Source organism: Pseudoliparis swirei, chromosome 12, assembly GCF_029220125.1.
Source record: "Pseudoliparis swirei isolate HS2019 ecotype Mariana Trench chromosome 12, NWPU_hadal_v1, whole genome shotgun sequence".
In the NCBI taxonomy this organism is placed as follows: domain Eukaryota; kingdom Metazoa; phylum Chordata; class Actinopteri; order Perciformes; family Liparidae; genus Pseudoliparis; species Pseudoliparis swirei.
In genome coordinates, this window is record NC_079399.1 from 4,914,471 (window position 1) to 4,936,970 (window position 22,500).

Below are 22,500 nucleotides of genomic sequence, written 5' to 3' on the forward strand. Positions count from 1 at the left end.
GTTTTTTTAATTGCATTACAGAAAATAAAGAACTTTATCACAATATTCTAATTTTCTGAGACAGTCCTGTATATACAACTATATATATATATAACTATATATATATATGTATATATACATATATATAACTATATATATATATATACATATAACTATATATATATATGTATATATATATAGTTATATATATATAACTATATATAGATGTAGATAGATACATAGTATAGTATATTTTAGCACTTATTGTCTGTCTTTCTAACATTAATAATATTATAAAGTACAATCACTTACCAAAATAAAGTTTGACCTACTTACTTAGTCCTAAAACCACAATTAAGGAATGTTTAACTTCCAAATAGATGTTTTAAATAACTTTTACTTCCAAATAAATGTTTTAAATAACTTTTACTTACAAATAAATGTTTTAAATAACTTTTACTTCCAAATAAATGTTTGAAATAACCTGCCTGGACACGATGAAAGTGAAATTATATAAAAACAAAGACCACAACAATAAGATTGTGTTTCCTTTAAAAAGTCCCAAGCCCAACAAGAAGAAACACTGACCCGGTTCTCTAGTTCCCTGTCACGGTGTGTGTGTGTGTGTGTGTGTGTGGTGGCCGGGGGGAGGGGTGCAGACACAAAGGGGTGTGAGGCTCACCGGTTGTGGAGGAGATGTTGACGTCGATGCTGATCTCGGGGATGCCCGCCCCCTTCAGCGCGGCCACGCAGGTGTAGGTGCCGAAGTCGGTGAACTTGAGGTCGATGATGTCCAGGTTGGTGGTGCCGGGCGAGATGTCGGGGTCCGTCTGCGTGATGACCATCCGCTCCGAGCTGCGCAGCGCGCGCCCGTTCTTCAGCCAGCTGAACGTCAGCTCCTCCGGGGGCGTGGCCTCCACCTGGAGGCGGAGTCACGGTGACTCACTGGCAACTCTTCTGGAGGCGCGTGTGTGTGTTTCAGTGTGAGAGTGCGAGTGCATGTGTGTCTGTGTCTTCACATGTGTGTGTGTGTGTGTGAGAGGGTGTGTGTGATTGAGTATGTGTGTGTGAGTGTGTTTTTGTCAGTGTGAGAGGGTGTGTGTGAGTAAATATGTGTGTGAGAGAGTGTGAGAGGGTGTGTGTGCAAGAGTGCATGCATGTCTGTGTGTTCACATGTGTGTGTGTGTGAGAGGGTGTGTGTGAGTGAGTGAGTGAGTGTGAGTGTGTTTTTGTCAGTGTGAGAGGGTGTGTGTGAGTGTGTGTGCGTGCGTCTGTGTGTGCGTGTGAGAGTGTGTATGTATGTGTCTGTGAGTGAGTGTGTGTATATGTGTGTGAGTGAGTGTTAGAGTGTGTGTGCGCGTGCATGCATATGTGTGTGTGTGTGTGTGCGAGAGTGTGCATCCATGTGTGTGAGTGAGTGTGAGTATGTGTGTGTCTGTGAGTGAGTGTGTGTATATGTGTGTGAGTGAGTGTTAGAGTGTGTGTGCGCGTGCATGCATATGTGTGTGTGTGTGTGTGTGTGTGAGAGTGTGCGTCCATGTGTGTGAGTGAGTGTGAGTATGTGTGTGTGAGTAAGTGTTAGAGTGTGTGTGCTCGTGCTTGCATATGCATCTGTGTGTGGGTGAGTATGAGTGAGTGTGTGTGTCCATTTGTGTGCGTCTGGGTGTGTGTGTGTGTCCGTGTGTGTATGTGTGTGTGTGTGTGTGTGTGTCCTCTACCTGACAGGATATCTTGACCTCCCGTCCGATCTGGATGTGGTCGTCGTTGTGGTACGGGTCCGGTGTGATCCAGAACCTTCCCTTCTTCAGCGCTGAGGAGACACGGCGACCCAAACATTAGAACTCAGTCACAGCGCCGCGGCGGGGGGGCGCGGTCCGATGGGGGGGGGGGCGGCCCGGTGGGGGGGGGGCGCGGCGCCGCGGGTCACGTCAATCCCCAAAGACACTTCATGGATTCTTTTTGTAACCTTTTTTATTTTGTAGGACTCCACGTCCACGCTCTGGAACACGGTTCACACACACGTGACGGTCAGAGTTCTTCTAGAGACGGACACACAGAAGAAGTCCAACAGAACCAATCAACATGGTACTGATACTCAAGAATCCTGCAGCATTCAAGCAGCGTCACACACACTCGTCTCACACACACACACACACACCTATGCATGCACGCGCACACACACTCTAACACTCACTCACACACACACATGTGCACACACACATATGCATGCACGCGCACACATTAACACTCACACACTCTCTCTTACACACACATGGACGCACACACACACACATATGCACGCACGCGCACACACACTTTAACACTCACCCCCACACACACACATGGACGCACACTCTCACATACACACATACACATGGGCACGCACGCGCACACACACACTCTAACACTCACTCTCACACACTCTCATACACACACATATGCTTGCACACGCACATATACTCTAACACTCCCTCACATACACACACTCACACACAAACACACACACATCTCACACACACACACACACACACAGTGAAATTGAAGTGAGACGCCTCACACACACACACACACACACACACACATCTCCACAATTTCTAATCCAATTTGGTTTTGCAAACTCCATTTTCAAAACGCCGCTCTGAACAACAATAACAGAGATGATGTCGTTATCACGGCGGCCGCGTCGGCTCCGCCCCGAGCGCCTGGCGTTCCCTTCATCCCCCTCAACGGCAACAAAGAAAGAAAGAAAGAGAAGAAGAAGAATGAGAAGAAAAATCAAACAAAGATCTATGGAAATCACCGCGTGATTTTTTTCTTGCGGCGGGTTCCCGAGTCACGTGATCGCGTCAGTTTGGTGAAAGGAAACAAAATGGAAGCACGACCCTGAGATTTAAATCGAACGTGCAAACTAAACACGCATCTTGACGCCGCCCCGCTGAGACGAGTGACACGCGCCTCCTCCACGTGATGCGAAAACTAAGGATCTCATCCCTTCTTTCCGACGTGCCGGATACAAGCAGTGAGAATCACGGCAACCGCCACATTCCCAGGAACGCCGGAGTCCCCGTGCGTTGTGATCCTGAACGCCTCTCACGCGCTCAGCGGCACGACGCGGCAATCAGAATAATACGGTAAGCGGCCGTGACCTTTATGGGTTACGGATGGAATGTAATACACGGCATTACCTACAACCCACGCTCGGCTCTGCATCGCGGCGTGCTACACACACACACACACACACACACACGGGCACGCACAAGAGTACATTTTCACACACGCGGCGTGTAGTTAATGAGTCAATGGCGACGGGAGCCGTCATGAAGCGGAGACAGAGACTTACAGAAGGTACGGAGAGTAGTCAGACTCCTTTAAAATGTCTCACTCTCTGTTTCATTGCAGCCATTTGCTAAAAATCAAAAAAGTTCATTTTATTTCTCATGAATGTTCACTCAGCGCCCCATCTGGACAGAAAAACAGAGAAATGTAGAAATTGTTGCTAGTTTATTAAAAAAGAAATACTGAAATATCTCAGGCTGTATGTCTCGAGAGTTTGGAGAAAGAGTGGAGACAGAGACTTACAGAAGGTACGGAGAGTAGTCAGACTCCTTTAAAATGTCTCACTCTTTGTTTCTTTGCAGCCATTTGCTAAAAATCAAAAAAGTTCATTTTATTTCTCATGAATGTTCACTCAGCGCCCCATCTGGACAGAAAAATACAGAAATGTAGAAATTGCTGCTAATTTATTAAAAAAGAAAAATTGAAATATCTCATGGTCAGACTGTATGTCTCGAGAGTTTGGAGAAAGCAGGAGAAAGCAACACACACACACACACACACACACACGTTCTGGTATGAAGAGACAAAGGCAGCCAAAAGAAATAATTGCCGGTAAAATAATCAAGTTTTAATAAGTCACTTTTAGTCCGTCCTTGACGGCGTAGGTCTGCGGCGGTGGACGTGAACCGCAAAGTGCCGGGGGGAGTCATATGTATTTCGGTGATTGTTGGCCGACTTTGAGAAGACACGGTGTCCGACTCTCTCGTGCTTTGAGTTCATCGGGGGGGAATATTGTATTTGTCTAAATGGAATTGAAAATCCACTCGTTCCATTCGGAAAAGGCTTTTATCTCAATAGATGACATCATGCGTCGCCGTGACCGCCGTGACATTTCAACCGGCACGCATTCGGTCAGGAGGTAAGTCGCCGCTTTATGTAAGTACTAACCTTCAGTCTACTTAATGACACAACCCGCGTTATCAGCTGGGAGGAGAAGAAGAAAAACACGGAGAGGAGCCTCCGAGCTAACTTTGACCTTTCGACCCCGAGATTAAGTTCTGGTGCCGTGCAGGATGCGATGAATCTAGAGCCTCGTTGTCTCTGCACTCGAGGAGACACTCGCACATCGCCGATCGGAGATTCAAACCGCGGAGACTCGCGCATCGAGAAGGAACCGGATTGTTCCGTCTTTCTTAGATATAAATAAATATATATATATATATAAATATATATATATATTTATATATAAATAAATATATATATATAAATATATAAATATAGGTATTTTCTGGATTTACATGTCAAGTGCTGGTGGAGACCTCCTGATTATAAATGGAGCCAAAACGTGAAACTGAACAGAAGAATATAAATCACACAAAAAAAAGGTTATTTTTTGGATGAATAATGTTCCGCCGCTTGGAGGGTGAAGTGTCACGCTTTGCATATTTCGAGAGGCCAGAAACCGAAGAGCGATACTGAGAGTGCGTTCCCCTTCGAAGCAGCAGGTTAGGAGAGTTCCTTCCTTCAACTAAGACGTGTCTCACACATCTGCTTTTATTTCATCTCCAAAATCAATCTCACATCTCTGGTTCAAAATGCTGGCGCTGTAAATCACTTTCACTTCCTCTAATGCTGCAGAGACCTTACGGCCAGCACCAGCTATAGTTATAGTCCATGATTTAAAGAGCAGAGACTAAAGGTGGCGGCGCTTTCTCTATCTGGGCGCCGCAACTTTGGATAGAACTGCCGGAGGAAATGGGGTAAAAAAAAAAAGAAAGTTACATCTTTATTAAAATCCCTTCTATAACACACATTTATAAACAGGCTTTTTTTATGAGTGGGAGTTTGGCGTCACGGAGGAGTCTTTGTTCTTCTTGTTCTACCATTTACTCCAGCACACTTAATATTATCTCTGTTTCTATATAACCTTTTATTTATTTGTATGGGGTTTTATTGCATATTTTCTAACCGTAATTCCAAAAGGCCTTGAGATTTAAAAAACACTTTTTTTTTCAACGGGTACCTGGCAAATATAGCCTCAATGTTAAAATAAAATTATAAAGCATAGTGCGTCACGAGACAATTTATAAAGCACGCTGTTTAAAAAGTGCTATTAAGATAATATTGATATTATTACACAGGTCGAGGTCCGTGTTCATATAGTCCACCATCACATCCTCATCGCTCTGTGTTTGAAATCTGCAACCGACTTTTTCCTAACTGCGTGAGTGAAAACACACCTTTTAAAGTCAAATTTGCAAGACAAACTACAATAACAAAAATACAAAAAGATTAATTTAAACACCAATGGCATGCAGATTTAAATATAAATTCCTAATTTCTTAATACGTAAACGTTGATGTCTCGTTAAACTGTGAGGAGGAGGATGTTTTCTTCCTCCTCCCACATTGACCGCCGCTCCATGTGCACTCATGCATATTTCAGAATGGGTTCAAACCTCCTCTCCTGTAATTTAATCCGTCCATGAATATTGAATTGCGCGTAAACGGACTGCATTTGTGTCCGAGAGAGATAAGTGGCCGCTGCTTCGCCTGCTTGTCCGAAATGCAGCGGGACAGCTCTGCTCCCTTACGCATGGTGGTCGTTTATAAAAAAAGGAGGCTTGTGGAGAGTGTGTGAGCCGAGAGGAGAGACTTTACGGTTTCACCGTCACTCCTCCTTCGCCGTTTCATAAATCTCTGCAACAGTCACATGAATGTTTAATGAGCGTCGGCTCGGGGAAACAGAACTTTGCCATTTGCTGTGGAGGTAAACTGTGTCTCCCAATAAATTGTTTTACAGTTTCCACATCATTCAAGTGTGTGTGTGTGTGTGTGTTTTAGTGAGTCTATATATAAATAAGTATGTCACACTGTGTGTACTGTCGGGTAGACACACTCTTATGTATTCGTAATGTCTGTTTATGACCAGACTGGCTTCTTTTGGGTTTTTTTGGCTCTTTTTTTGGCTCTTCATCGGCAGGTTTGCTCAGTCGTCATGGAGACGGATCTGTTGAGCTCAGATTCGTCGCCATGATGACTGAGGATAGGGGTGTGTCGCAATCTCTCCCAACCGAAAGCTACGCAACGACACAAAGTCGATTAGTTCGCAATTTAAACTTATTTCACCTAAAATAACCTTAATTTTTACCATCGCATTGAAAATGCGGAAGGTTATGTTTTGATCGCCGTGTATTTATTTATTTGTATGCGTGTTATTCGCATAACACAAAAAGTATTAAACCAAATCGCATGAAATTTGGTGGGATGATTGGTTATTATCCGGGGACCATTTGTTTAGATTTTGGGATCGATCGGGTCAAAGGTCAAGGTCAAGGTCATGAAAAGGTCAAAATCTTCTTTTTACCATAGCACGGTCAATTTGTATCCAATTGGCATGCAACTAATGCCAACATGTTCATAATTCAATGTCCAATCTTGTGAGATGTGAAGGTATGCGCTCTACCGAGTGCCCGTTCTAGTTTAACTTGTTTTAGTGACACTAAAATACATCACTTGGGCCTTTGGAGGTGGTCAGCATGATTCAAACATAATTTATCCGTCTTTCAAGTTAGTTTGGTACGAAAGTGGTTTTGAGACTTGGTTTGTAAAAGCTGCCGTTAAAAATAAAAATGACATTTTGCATAATTTTTGTTGATAAAATGAGCTTTGACTCCTTTAGATTTCAGGCAACGCTACCGTGCTCCTCTCGGCAACTTCACGCTCCTCCTCTTACTCGCCCGGAACGAGAGATCCGATGGTGCGTCGGTGTGTTGTTGTCCATAAAAGCAGTTTATTTACAATGTTCGGTGTTTACAGTGTGAACACTGCATCTGGTTACAAGCTCGGGGAAAAGGTCACCACTGAACTTGGAGGCTAACCTTTGAGAAAGCACGACGTTACATGTGGTGTGAAGATGTCCGCTGTTGCTAGGCCGAAAAACAGCAACGACAAAAAACAAAACCTGCTCTCAGGTTGAATTTAAGTACACAAACAACAACGGCATCAGCTTCGTGAAGTTCATCGTCAGCGTTCGCGTCTCAAAGTGGAGTCAGCAACATTTAGACACGTCTCTCAGGCGCCCGAGTAAAAAACATCACAATAAATCACACCTTGTTTAAAAAAAGAGAAAACATTGGCAGCATCATGGCGCGAAACACGAAACACGAAGCAGGAAGCACGAGTCCACCTGCGCGCAAACAACTTCCACGTGAATTATTGATGCATTTATGGAGCCGTTTTTCTCCTCTTTTTGTCATCATCATCACATCTCTTCTGTCGTTCTGAGGCGGGAACACGTCCACGGCTCTCAGGAGCCCCTCTCTCCCCGCCTCCTACATCCCATTTCTCCCTCGGAGATTGGACGCAGTTTAACGGCGATGTATTTTATAATCAAGGCATTGTTTGTTTTTTAGGGGGGGGTGGGGTCATTACCAAATGACAGGTTCCTCTTTTCATGTTTTGCCACACTACAAACTGAAGTGCTCCTCCCTGCAGCTCTCGCCCGCCTGACTCGCCACAGTGAGAACGATGAGCGGCCTGAACATCACACAGAGAGGACGGGTGGTGGAGGCCCCTCACACGTGTCACGCGGCAGGAATACAATAGCACCCCGGGGGGGGGGGGGGGACACACACACACGGGCTGACAAGCTGATTACGACGTACACGTATGTGTATAAGCACAGAATGAAAAGACACAATGGAGTCACTTACGCGTGCTCACAAACGGCGCGACACAGCGGGGGGGGGGGGGGGAGACTCGGTGCCTTTTTCCTCTGGGAGTGAAGGAAAAGAAACGTGCGTTTCACTCTCGCTCCCACTCTCCATCATTATCCCGCTATCTGCTTCTCAGGGTTCATCTCGGGTTTTTTTCCCGGTCTCTCTCTCTCTCTCTCTCTCTCTCTCTCTCTCTTATGTGCTCGAGGTTACGACACACATAAAAATACAGGACAACGGGCATTAGGGCAGCTCAAAACACACACACACACACACACACACACACACACACACACAGACACACACCCGAGAGCCCGAGCCCGGCCTGCGCCGGTTCTGCCATCCAGCCGTTCAATCTGGCATTCATGAATGGAGATGTATTCAGCCGCCGTCGGTCCAAATTTATTCCAAAGCAAATTTGATGAGAGTCGTTCACATGTGGATTCACGCGCTGACAGACGGGGGGGGGGGGGGGGGGGGGTTACCGGGCGCGTTATGATTGTTTTTCTAAATATAACCAGCGGAGGGAGGGAAGCTCCGCTGGAGGAGGATTGCGCTTTTCTTTGTGTGTGTTGCTTCTATATAAATATAAATAACAGCGAGCTTCCAATCAGAGTTACACAAGTGAGGGAGGCAGCGAGTGTGTTTGACTTCACGCTCGAGTGTGTGTGTGTGATTGTATGAGTGAGTGTGTGAGTGTGTGTGTGAGTTAGTGTGTGTATGAGTGTGTGAGTGTGAGTGAGTGTGTGTGTGAGGTAGTGTGTGTATGAGTGTGTGAGTGTGTGTGTGTGTGAGTGTGTGTGTGTGTGTGCGTGTGTGTGTGGGTGCGTGTGTGTGTGTGTGTGTGTGTGAGCTCGGGACAAGTGGCGTCTGCGTTAGCCGGGCGTGGTGATGATGTCTGGAGCTGCGAGAAAAGCTTCGTACTTGAATCTTTCATCGATGCAGCCAAGCTCATTTCTCTCCGTCACGGGGACGGAGAGGCGGAAACAACACGAGGTCTCCCCGACCGAGTGGGGCTTTGCATCGTGGATCCATCTCAGATCTGGCGGAGGGTCAGAGTGGACTGAAGTGCCCCCCCCCCCCCCCCCTGTGGGACCGTGGGAAGGACCGGCTGCGTCTGTAGACGTGTCGGGACCTCTTCGTCCAGAAAGAAAAAAAAGAGGACCTGATCAGCGGGGTGATGGGATGCCAGTCGACTCGCTGGGCTGGCGCCGGAGGAAGCCAAGGTCCCCCCCCCCCTCCCCCCCTCCCCTAGGCAGTCTGGCTAGTGGGACGACATGGCCAGAGTGGCTACCATCTGCCGGTGGAGAGACACACACACACACACACACGCACACACACACACACATTGCCGCCCTTTGGCAGCAGCAGCTTGCGGTGGCTTCTCAAGGAGACTGGAGAGGAGGCTGGACCGGCGATGCAACGACGACTCCGACTCGGTGTCCGGAGAACCCGACCAACTGGCGTCGTGTGTGTGTGTGCACATGCTTATGAATATTGAAACGTATTCACACACACACACACACACACACTTCAGCAATTAGCAGATGTATTTCTGTTGGTATTGCCGCCTGCAGTTTTAGTGAGCGCACAGACGGCAGTCTTTTTCTGTTGCGCACACACACACACACACACACACACACACACACACACACACACACACACACACACACACACACACACACACACACACACACACACACACACACACACACACACACACACACACACACACACACACAGAGCGACTGAAGGTCTGCCTGTGCTCTCGCCTCGAGCCGGGCTTATCCTCTTTCAATTCTCCCTCTTTTTCCTCCCCCTCCTCACTTCAAAGCGTCGCCGCGGTACAAAAGTTGCCGGTGGAGACCAAACGAGTTCAACGAGACGTTTTCACGAGCAAATATGACGTGACTCTTTGTCGAGAGACGTGTGGAGAACAAAGCACAATATCCTTTTCTTAATTACTACCCGGTTAGAATTCATTTAGTCTCAATAGAAGCGCATTAGGGGGGGAAGTAGAGAACAATCAATTGTTCCACGATTACAGTCACGGCGGCTGTGACGCCGCTTCCTGTCGACTTTCTGCCGCAGGATTGATTTGCATGCTGAGAGGAAAGGAGGGGAGAGGAAAGGAGGGGAGAGGAAAGGAGACGGGTTCTGACTCATCCTCTATTGCCGAGAGGACCTCTATTGCCGAGTAGACCTCTATTGCCGAGAGGACCCCTATTGCCGAGTAGACCTCTATTGCCGAGTAGACCTCTATTGCCGAGAAGACCTCTATTGCCGAGTAGACCCCTATTGCCGAGTAGACCTCTATTGCCGAGTAGACCTCTATTGCCGAGTAGATCTCTATTGCCGAGAAGACCTCTATTGCCGAGAAGACCTCTATTGCCGAGTAGACCCCTATTGCCGAGTAGACCTCTATTACCGAGTAGACCTCTATTGCCGAGTAGACCTCTATTGCCGAGTAGACCTCTATTGCCGAGAAGACCTCTATTGCCGAGTAGACCCCTATTGCCGAGTAGACCTCTATTGCCGAGAAGACCTCTTTTGCCGAGAAGACCTCTATTGCCGAGAAGACCTCTATTGCCGAGTAGACCCCTATTGCCAAGTAGACCTCTATTGCCGAGTAGACCTCTATTGCCGAGAAGACCTCTATTGCCGAGAAGACCTCTATTGCCGAGTAGACCCCTATTGCCGAGTAGACCTCTATTGCCGAGTAGACCTCTATTGCCGAGAAGACCTCTATTGCCGAGAAGACCTCTATTGCCGAGTAGACCTCTATTGCCAAGTAGACCTCTATTGCCGAGTAGACCTCTATTGCCGAGAAGACCTCTATTGCCGAGAAGACCTCTATTGCCGAGAAGACCTCTATTGCCGAGTAGACCTCTATTGCCGAGTAGACCTCTATTGCCGAGTAGACCCCTATTGCCGAGAAGACCTCTTTTGCCGAGTAGACCTCTATTGCCAAGAAGACCTCTATTGCCAAGTAGACCTCTATTGCCGAGTAGACCTCTATTGCCGAGAAGACCTCTATTGCCGAGAAGACCTCTATTGCCGAGTAGACCCCTATTGCCAAGTGACATATTGCTCAAACTATTGATGTATTTTTCGGGTTTCGCGAGCGGCTGTACTGTGCGTGCTCCTAGGAAACACGTCACATCTATAGGATCTATTTCTATAGACGAGGTGGTCGCGCTATTCTTATATATCTGGTCCCACCTTCGTCATCTGGTGGAGCTCATCTTTAAAACATTTTTTTTTAAATCAGTCGTGCTTCTGTCTGTCGGAGCTTTTTCAGCTGGGTTGACATTGTGACGTTTTGGGGTCTCCAGAGCGTCTCCCCCCAATTGTTCACGTCTTTTTTTATTATTATTATTATTATTAAATAAAAATGACACGGCGTTCCAGGACGCTGATCCAACACGACTCAGGACAGAGTTTGTGTGTCTCCCGCGCTATAACTATTGATTGTTCATCAATCTCATGAGAATGTTCCCAATATGCGTTCTTCTTTTTAATTGATCCTTAATTAGCTTTGTCACATATTGATTCATTATGTCATTTAGGCATCGCTCCGGTTCAGACCGCCTGCGTTTCTCTGGCTTAGTTTGTTTAGTACTCCAAATGAATTTAATTTAGTGTCAGGTTTAAATCTATTTAGCCTCGTCTGATGAACCGCACCCAACTAATGCATCATTACCTTCGCATTGAAAATGCCGGAAGGTTATGTTTTGATCGCCGTGTATTTATTTATTTATTTATTTATTTGTATGCGTGTTATTCGCAAAACTCAAAAAGTATTGAACCGAATCACATGAAATTTGGTGGGATGATTGTTTATTATCCGGGGACCAGTTGATTAGATTTTGGGATCGATCGGGTCAAAGGTCAAAGGTCATGAACAGGTCAAAATCTTTCGCAGAACTCAAAAAGTATTGAACCGAATCGCATGAAATTTGGTGGGATGATTGTTTATTATCCGGAGACCAGTTGATTAGATTTTGGGATCGATCGGGTCAAAGGTCAAGGTCAAAGGTCATGAACAGGTCAAAATGTTCTTGAATCGCATGAAATTTGGTGGGATGATTGGTTATTATCCGGGGACCATTTGATTAGATTTTGGGATCAATCGGGTCAAAGGTCAAGGTCATGGAAAGGTCAAACTCTTTTTTTTAATGTTCATAATTCAATGCCCAATCTTGTGATATGCGAAGGTATGCGCTCTACCGAGTACCCATTCTAGTTACACATGAGGTTGTTTTAAAGAGCTCATGATAAATCTCTCTTTTGTATCTGGAGGGATGATTCAAAAAGGCTCAAGCACAATAAAGTATAGACTTGTCAAAAGCTCTGCAGCCTTAAATGAGACACACAAATGACCGTGTACTCAAACATAATATATATATATATATAAGTACATATAAAAATATATGTATAAATATACATATATATATATAGAGAGAAATATATATATATATAGAGAAATATTTATATATAAATATATAGAAATATATATATATATATATATATTTCAAACAAATATTTCCTATTATTATTCATGCTTTTAGTGGAGTTTATTTTGATGTAATTTCCTGAAAGAGTTCTTCAAATAACCTATAAAGGTGTCTCAAAAAACCTTCAAAATGGTTCTTGAAGGCACCATGTCTGGTTCCACAAAGAACCTTTGAAACCAGGGTTCTTTAAAGAACCATTTCCCTAAATAGCTTTTCAAATAACCTCTAAAGGTTTCTTAAAGAACCTTCAAAACATGGTCCTTTAACCCTGTGGAGTCTGGGGTCATGTTCTCGATTTTACACAATTTCTGTTTGTTGTTCTGTGTGTTGTTCTGTTTGCTGTTCTGTGTGTTGTTCTGTTTGTTGTTCTGTTTGTTGTTCTGTGTGTTGTTCTGTTTCTTGTTCTGTGTGTTGTTCTGTTTGTTGTTCTGTTTGTTACCTTCGCATTGAAAATGCCGGAAGGTTATGTTTTGATCGCCGTGTATTTATTTATTTATTTGTATGCGTGTTATTCGCAAAACTCAAAAAGTATTGAACCGAATTGCATGAAATTTGGTGGGATGATTGTTTATTATCCGGGGACCAGTTGATTAGATTTTGGGATCAATCGGGTCAAAGGTCAAGGTCAAAGGTCATGAACAGGTCAAAATCTTTCGCAGAACTCGAAAAGTATTGAAACGAATCGCATGAAATTTGGTGGGATGATTGTTTATTATCCGCGGACCAGTTGATTAGATTTTGGGATTGATCGGGTCAAAGGTCAAGGTCAAAGGTCATGAACAGGTCAACTCTTCTTGAATCACATGGAATTTGGTGGGATGATTGGTTATTATCCGGGGACCATTTGATTAGATTTTGGGATCAATCGGGTCAAAGGTCAAGGTCAAGGTCACGGAAAGGTTAACATCTTTTTTTTTACCATAGCACGATACATTTTTGTCCAATTGGCATGCAACTAATGCCAAAATGTTCATAATTCAATGCCCAATCTTGTGATATGCGAAGGTATGCACTCTACCGAGTGCCCATTCTAGTTGTTCTGTGTGTTGTTCTGCGTGTTGTTCTGTGTGTTGTTCTGTGTGTTGTTCTGTGTGTTGTTCTGTGTGTTGTTCTGTTTGTTGTATGTTTGTTGTGACTCCTGCTCGTCTGTCTCAAGGCTCCTCACCTCGCACCACGATGGTGATGGACTTCTTGGCCGGGTTCCCCACGTTGTTGCTGGACACGCAGCTGTAGACGCCCGCCTCCTCCGTGGTGACGGCCGGCAGCGTGAGCGTGCCGCCCTTCACCACGCTCCTCGTCGGCAGGCTGTCGTTGCTGCTGATCCAGGTGAGGATGGGGGGCGGGTCTCCGCCCGTGACCACGCACACCAAGGACACCGTCTGGCCCGGGTTCAACACGGTGGGGTCCTCCACCAGCAGCTTGATGGACGGAGAGGCTGAGGGGGAGGAGTCAGGATTGACAGGAGGCGGTGTGTTATGAGTGTGTCATTACAGTGTGTTATGAGTGTGTTATCACAGTGTGTTATCACAGTGTGTTATGAGTGTGTTATCACAGTGTGTTATGAGTGTGTTATCACAGTGTGTTATCACAGTGTGTTATGAGTGTGTTATGAGTGTGTTATTAGTGTGTTATCACAGTGTGTTATGAGTGTGTTATCACAGTGTGTTATGAGTGTGTTATCACAGTGTGTTATGAGTGTGTTATCACAGTGTGTTATCAGTGTGTTATGAGTGTGTTATCACAGTGTGTTATCACAGTGTGTTATGAGTGTGTTATGAGTGTGTTATTACAGTGTGTTATGAGTGTGTTATCACAGTGTGTTATGAGTGTGTTATCACAGTGTGTTATCACAGTGTGTTATGAGTGTGTTATGAGTGTGTTATTACAGTGTGTTATGAGTGTGTTATCACAGTGTGTTATGAGTGTGTTATCACAGTGTGTTATGAGTGTGTTATCACAGTGTGTTATGAGTGTGTTATCACAGTGTGTTATGAGTGTGTTATCACAGTGTGTTATCAGTGTGTTATGAGTGTGTTATCACAGTGTGTTATCACAGTGTGTTATGAGTGTGTTATGAGTGTGTTATTACAGTGTGTTATGAGTGTGTTATCACAGTGTGTTATGAGTGTGTTATCACAGTGTGTTATCAGTGTGTTATGAGTGTGTTATCACAGTGTGTTATGAGTGTGTTATTACAGTGTGTTATGAGTGTGTTATCACAGTGTGTTATCACAGTGTGTTATCACAGTGTGTTATGAGTGTGTTATCACAGTGTGTTATGAGTGTGTTATCACAGTGTGTTATCACAGTGTGTTATGAGTGTGTTATCACAGTGTGTTATCACAGTGTGTTATGAGTGTGTTATTACAGTGTGTTATCACAGTGTGTTATGAGTGTGTTATCACAGTGTGTTATGAGTGTGTTATGAGTGTGTTATTACAGTGTTTTATTACAGTGTGTTATCACAGTGTGTTATCACAGTGTGTTATGAGTGTGTTATGAGTGTGTTATCACAGTGTGTTATGAGTGTGTTATCACAGTGTGTTATCACAGTGTGTTATTACAGTGTTATTACAGTGTGTTATCACAGTGTGTTATCACAGTGTGTTATGAGTGTGTTATTAGTGTGTTATCACAGTGTGTTATCACAGTGTGTTATTACAGTGTTATTACAGTGTGTTATCACAGTGTGTTATCACTGTGTGTCATTATCACAGTGTGTTATTACAGTGTTATTACAGTGTGTTATCACAGTGTGTTATGAGTGTGTTATTAGTGTGTTATCACAGTGTGTTATCACAGTGTGTTATCACAGTGTGTCATTACAGTGTGTTATCACAGGGTGTTATTACAGTGTGTTATCAGTGTGTTATGAGTGTGTTATTAGTGTGTTATCACAGTGTGTTATCACAGTGTGTTATGAGTGTGTTATCACAGTGTGTTATTACAGTGTGTTATTACAGTGTTATTACAGTGTGTTATCACAGTGTGTTGTCACAGTGCGTTGTCACAATGTTATTACAGTGTGTTGCTTTTATTTTGCAACACACTTGGCGTGACATAAAAATAACCATAAAAACATTAAATGTGTGCGTGTCTCTTCTATCTTAATGCTGAAGGTCAGCGGTCTTGAGGTACCCGTCTTGTTGGTGAGCCTGAAGATGACGCTCCGGTCCGGGATGCCGCACACGTTCCTGACGGAGGCGACGCAGCTGTAGTTGGCGTAGTCTTGAGGCCGCAGGTTCTTCAGCTTCAAGATCTTCGTTTCCCCCTGCAGCTCGGACCAAAACAACACTGGGATGCAAATGTGTGCGAAGACATCAACGTAATCGAGTTAAAGAAGACGCAGAGAGAAAAAAAACGTGGCAGAGGAAAAGGCCAAACACCTCCAAAAGAGAAGGTCGAGGAGATGAATATGCAATAACGGCTTTTAATGAAGCCCGAAATGAAAAGGGAGCGGCGTCCGACTCCGAGGACATTTACAGCTAAATATACGACGACGTCGGTTTTTAAAAAGGGAATTAATGTGTCAACTCGCTGTGGATTACTTCCCAGTCCTCGGCGATATGCATGAGCTTAGCGGGGGGTCCCTCTTAGAACGTGTGTTTGATTCCGGCGATGAGGATGTGAACCCTTTTGATCCGGCTGTGTGGATGTCGGGTCGGAGCGCGTTGGGGGGGAGACTAAATAACAACACCCACGAGACATGGCGGATCACTCGCGTCTTTTCACATCCGATGAGGCCTCCAGGATAAATTAATAGTATTTGATCAGCACCCCGCTCGCCGCCTCTCTTTCTCACGGAGGTATCGGGAGGTCCGTGGTGTTCAGAGTGCAAGCTTTACTCACAGCAGGGGGGGGGGGGGGTCTATTTGGAAAATACATGGAGCAGAGGACGGCACGGAAAGGACACATTAAAGCTTATTGGACAGGGGGAGGGGGGGCGGGGTCTGATGGTCACATCGACGGAGAGATTGAACTCTAAAAAGCACACGAGAGCTTCGGAGACACGACTTATGGCCGACGGTAAAAAAAAAAGGGCGAAGAAATTCTGGAGGAACGCATCGTCGCTGTCGGCTAACTTGACTTTATGGGGGGGGGGGAGAGAAAATGAGAAAATGAGAGAGGAATCTGAACGAAAGAGCGATATAAAAATGTGACGTGTGAGAGGGGATGAGTAATATGTTTCTAACTTCCTAGTTATTTCCTCAATTACTTCCTAGTTACTTCCTTAATTACTTCCTCAATTACTTCCTAGATACTTCTTAGTTACTTCCTCGATTAGTTCCTCAATTACTTCCTCAATTAATTCATAGTTCCATCCTCTATTACTTCTTAGTTACTTCTTCAATTACTTCCTAGTTCCTTCCTCAATTACGTCCTCGTTACTTCCTCAATTACGTCCTTGTTACTTCCTCAATGACTTCCTAGTTCCTTCCTCAATTACTTCCTAGTTCCATCCTAAATGACTTCCTAGTTCCTTCCTCAATGAATTCCTAGTTCCTTCCTCAATTACTTCCTAGTTCCTTCCTCAATGACTTCTTAGTTCCTTCCTCAATGACATCCTAGTTCCTTCTTCAATGACTTCCTAGTTCCTTCCTCAATTACTTCCTAGTTCCTTCCTCAATGACTTCCTAGTTCCTTCCTCAATTACTTCCTAGTTCCTTCCTCAATGACTTCCTAGTTCCTTCCTCAATTACTTCCTAGTTCCATCCTCAATGACTTCCAAGTTCCTTCCTCAATGACTTCCTAGTTACTTCCTCAATTATTTCATAGTTCCTTCCTCAATGACTACCAAGTTCCTTCCTCAATGACTTCCTAGTTACTTCCTCAATTATTTCATAGTTCCTTCCTCAATTACTTCCAATGGACTCGTCTCCGGTCAGCTGTGAACCTGGAACTCAATTGTCGGGGAGTTCAGGGGATGCTGGACATACCGGTGGAAACAAATACATAAATAAATGAAGCTATTAGCCAGAAATATGAGGCACATTACGAAAGGTTGTTGTTTGTTTTGTAAGGATTTATGTCGCACAGCTTATCTCCGGGTTTGGGGTTTGTGCTCATATATATTTTTTTCAGACCCAATTAAACCTTCACTGTAATGGGGGGGGGGGGGGGGGTACGGAGAGCAGGATGAAGAAAGGAAGAGTGTCTGATGAGGCCCAGCTTCAGCCTCCTTCACCCACTCCATTAGTCCACGGCCATCTTTCTCCATTTGGCCGAACATTAAATTGGTCTCTCTCTCTCCCTCTCTCCCTCCCTTCTAAGCCTCTTTTCCTCTCTCCCCTCTCTCTCCCTCTCCCTCCCTTCTAAGCCTCTTTTCCTCTCTCTCTCTCTCTCTCTCCCTCCCTCTCTCCCTCTCCCTCCCTTCTAAGCCTCTTTTCCTCTCCCCCCTCTCTCTCTCTCTCTCTCCCTTCTAAGCCTCTTTTCCTCTCTCCCTCTCTCTCTCTCCCTTGCTCTCTCCCTCCCTCTCTCTCTCCCTCTCCCTCCCTTCTAAGCCTCTTTTCCTCTCTCGCTCTCTCCCTCCTAAGCCTCTTTTGCTCTCTCGCGTGTCTTTCTCTCTTTCTGAAAGATGTTCCATTCTCTCTCTCCATCCCCGGTTCAAACATACAAATCTGACATAATTTAATTTTTTGGGGGAGGGGGATTTCTCAATTTCCAAATAATTGTAAAGTAATTCCACGACCGGTTTGCGGAGAGAACAACGATCTTCCTGTGTCTGCATTAGTGGAAGTGTCGCTTCCATCCACGCGGCTAATGAGGACGGCTTAGCGTTGACGGCTAAGGGGCGGAGTCACGGTTCCCCCGGGAACGGGATGTGGAACCAAACCAAATCAAACTCGTATTCCCAATACCTGTGTGCAAAATGCATCGCAACGACATAACGACAGTATTTCAGCTTTGCGACTCACCACTTCCTGAACATGTACTTCCTGCTTTTATATATATATATATATATATATATATATATATATATATGGCCCCCCCCGATTGAAAGACGGAGGGCAGGACACAAGCTTCTATACACTCGTTTCACTGGGAGGATTTATTTTTTTTTTTTAAAGACAATCGTTACCAATATTGGTTTACCGGACATGGATCATCATTTATTAGTTTAAAAAATAAATAATGCTTATTATCACTTGAATGATCCTGTTTCTGCAACAAATAAAAAAATTATTAACATTAATCTTAATAATTTAAAATAAATTTAAGATAGCCTCCGCTCAAAAACACATACCCAAATCAAAAAAAGGTTGTATCTCCTCTACCACGAGGGATATTTCAATAATGTGTGTTTTAGAATATAAATAAACACACAGATGTGTAAATATCAGCCTCTATGTTTCCGGTTAATAATGGATAAGAGAGAGAGAATTCAGCTCCTGATGAACACATCTTTCTGCCTCGTTTCTTCTGCGTCGGCCTCTTCGTCGTCCCTCTGTCGCGAGGAAAGGTTTTAATATTCGACTTTAAGCCTTTCGTGAACAGCGCACCTCGTCTTCCTTCGGTCTCACCTGAGTGAAGAAGGGCTCGTAGATCTCCACCCCCTTGTCCGACCCCTGCGTCAGGACCTCGCGGCCGCGGTGCCAGCTGTAGCGGACCGGCGGGTTGGAGTTGGCCACGCAGCGCAAGAACACGGTCCGCTCGTAGTAGAACTGCTCCTTGGCCTCCCCGATGCTCTGGTGCACCGTCACCACCGGGTCGTCCAGGTCTGCACACACACAAACAAACAAACAAACAAATAAATAAGAGCTTCTTCTTTTACGTGAGTCGTTCGATTGGCGGATATATATATATATATATAAAAATATATATAATATATATATATAAATATATATAAATATATATATACATATTATATATATATAAATATATATATACATATATATACAGACACTACCATTCAAAAGTTTGGGGTCACGTAGAAATGTCCATATTTTTCAAAGTAAATCAGTTTTTTTTCAGTGAAGATAACATTAAATTAATCATAAATACACACTCTACATAGTTAATGTGGTAAATGTCTATTCTCTGGTGTGTAATGAAGTCTCTACAGAGGTGTATAGAGGCCCATCTCCAGTGTTCTAATGGTACATTGTGTTATCGCCTTAGAAGACTAACGGAGGGGTAGAAAACCCTTGAGAACCCTTTTTATGTGAGCGCAGCTGAAAACAGTTATGCTGGTGAGAGAAGCTATAAAACTGGCCTTCCTTTGATCCACAAGTTTGAAGAACAACATTAACATTTCAATATTATTTCTAACCTTGTCGATGTCTTGACTATATTTTCTATTCATGTTGCAATTAATTTGATGAATAAAAGTGTGAGTTTTCATGGAAAACACCAAATTGTGTGGGTGACCCCAAACTTTTGAACGGTCGTGTCTGTGTGCTGAGCACTTCTGCATCCACTCATGATGAAAGAGTTTATATTTATGCGAAGGAAAACACGAAAATATACAAAGTAATGGAACATAATGCATTACGGCTCTTCAGATATTTATTCTCCCGTCGATCAACTTTCCATCAACTTGTCGTCTCTGCTCAGCCGAGAGCAACTGGAGGTCTTTTTCTTTTGGTTCTTTTGTGTCTCTAACCTCGTTTCATGAGCACGCGGCCGCTCTGCACCTCAGAGAAACACATTTTGATTCATTTATAAACCTGTGGAATAAAATCGCTTTTATACGTCGTGTTGGAAAACGTTCTGTTCTCCGGGAAGTTGAGAAATAGTTCAAATATTTTTGAGATTTGTTATATTACGAGAATAAAGATTATTCTTCTGTCCATCCTGGAGAGGGATCCTCCTCTCTTCTCCTGGAGGGTTCTTCCCTTTTTTTTCCCTGTGACAGAGTTTTTTCTATTTTGTTGGGAGTTTGTCCTCGGTCAAAAGTCAGGGATGTCGTATGTGTACAGACTGTAAAGCCCGCTGAGGAAAATAAAAAAATTGTGATATTGGGCTATTTAAAATGAACTGAATTGAATTGAATAAAGATTGGAGAAAAAATGTAATCTGCCCTTTAAAAAAAAATTTTTTAAAATCTCACATCTGTGTAATATTATCCCAAAAAATGGACAAATCCACCTGACCGAGAACTTTCAAACCAGCCGTGTTATTTGTGCCATTGAGCCAGAACCTTACAATTGTACAAAGTTATAAACCAACTTAAATTCTGCTCAATATTTCGTCATCACCGTTACATCCTGGAGCTCCGGAGGAGACGGCCAGGACTCGTGGTCCGAACCCCAGAAGTTCGGGACGTGAACTCAAACACGGTCTTGATTGCGGTTAAAGGTCCGACCAATAAGGGGTCAGATCCGGTTATCGCGCTGTGCACACGGGGGGGGGGGGGAGTCGAGGTGAGAAGCCCCGCCTCCTGAACTCCTGAAGTCAATCGGATGCGGCCACAAGGCCACATCGACTTCCCGCTCGATGAGCCGGCGGCTACGTGGACGGCAAACACCGCGCGCACAAAAAGAAGCTATCCGAGTCCGGCGGGGCCGCGGCCGCGACTCCGCCCGCCCCCCAACAGATCTGAGGGAAGTTTCAGCTCCGACGGTTATCTACGAGCGAGCGCCCGTGGACGATTAAAAGGATTCGAAGTTAATCATCTTCCGCGGCTATCGCGCTAAGCCTCGGCACACGGCGCTCGCCGCGGCCGTCGCGGCATCTCTTAGCATGCTAATGTCCCCCTTTTAGATTACGTGGGGAGTTAGCCGCCGCCGCCGCCCTTTCATCTACAATCAGGTTTTAAACTGAAGCGTGAACAAAAAGAGGCAATTTAAGGGGAGAGCGGACGAGAGGAGCTAACGCTAACTCATCCCTCGCGCTCGAATTTACAAATGATAATGGCCAACCTTTTTTTTTTTTTACATACGGAGGGGGGTGCGATAATTGCGTTTAATGAGAGCGAGCAACGAGGTGGACGACGGAGTGGAGTGATGGAGAGCGCCGCCCCCCCCCCCCCCCCCCCGAATCTTTGACGATTATAAACCCACCGGAGGAAAAACTCCACGCGCCTTTAGGGATTATTAATGGATGGATTCATCGCTTTTAATTTGGGCGACCGCGTGCCCGCCCTCCGGATTCCCCGAGCATCGGGTCCTAATCAAGGCGCCACGTGGGCCGCCCCCCCCCCCCCCCCCAGCCTCTGGAATGACGATCAGTTTCATTAGAGACGTGTTCTGCCCTGCAGCCCCTTAATCAAAATCTAGCAGCGGTCAATACTTCATCCAGGATCCATTACTGTGTCTCAGGTAAGAGCAATTACACTCTGGGGGGGGGGGGGGGCACGCTCCGGAGGAGACGAAGCGATCGCGGAGCCATTTTAGAGGAGCAGATTGCTGAGTAAATACACTGATTCATTATAGAGAGGAAGAGGAGGAGGAGGAGGAGGAGGAGAGGATGAACGCTACATCTTATCTCTGACTCCTCGCAGCTTCCTCGCCCCCCCCGCCCCCGTTTCAAATGGAATGATCCAACATGTCCGTGTCCTTTGAGCCCCTGATGGGACGTCGGCCCCCGTTTTTTTTTCTTCTTCTTTCTTTCTCTCGTGGAGAAAACAGTGAGAGAGTGTGTGTGTGTGTGTGTGTGTGTGTGTGTGTGTGTGTGTGTTTGAGCTATTAATTGAGCCACCGTCATTATGCAGGGAGGAAGTGGATGCTCGGCGCACACACATAAATAAATATGGAAATATGGAGATGTACGCGGCGGATTAAAATGTGATGAATTTCAACAAAAAAATTCCAACCTCCGCCACCAGGTCCCCCCCCCCCATACACACACACAAACGTAAGGATGTTGTGTGACAGTGTGTGTGTGTGTGAGTCACTCTTGTGCAATTAGCTTCCGGAGTCACGCTTGACTGATTGTGAAGCTTAAATTCCGGAGCCCGGAGGAAAGTGGCGTCGTGCGGGGGGGGGGGGGGGGGGGGCAGACAGATCGCTAGCCGAGGGGCCTCGGAAAATACTTTTGTTTTTTGAAAAGCAGGATGGAGATTTCTGAGGA

The 22,500-nt window shown here is 45.0% G+C and overlaps 1 protein-coding gene across 2 annotated transcripts in view; it reads right to left on the reverse strand.

Moving 5' to 3' along the window:
• LOC130202345 (MAM domain-containing glycosylphosphatidylinositol anchor protein 2-like) overlaps window positions 1-22,500 on the reverse strand; it is a 181,589-nt gene that overhangs the window by 66,090 nt on the left and 92,999 nt on the right. For both annotated transcript variants that reach the window (XR_008833335.1, XM_056427817.1), the window contains exons 4-8: window positions 19,011-19,207; window positions 15,628-15,760; window positions 13,655-13,924; window positions 1,698-1,789; window positions 662-899 (exon numbers count right to left, since the gene is read on the reverse strand). Coding sequence is in view for 1 of the 2 variants with exons in the window: in XM_056427817.1 (XP_056283792.1) it covers window positions 662-899; window positions 1,698-1,789; window positions 13,655-13,924; window positions 15,628-15,760; window positions 19,011-19,207 (930 nt within the window). In the remaining variant the exon portion in view is untranslated. The remainder of the gene's footprint in view (window positions 1-661; window positions 900-1,697; window positions 1,790-13,654; window positions 13,925-15,627; window positions 15,761-19,010; window positions 19,208-22,500) is intronic.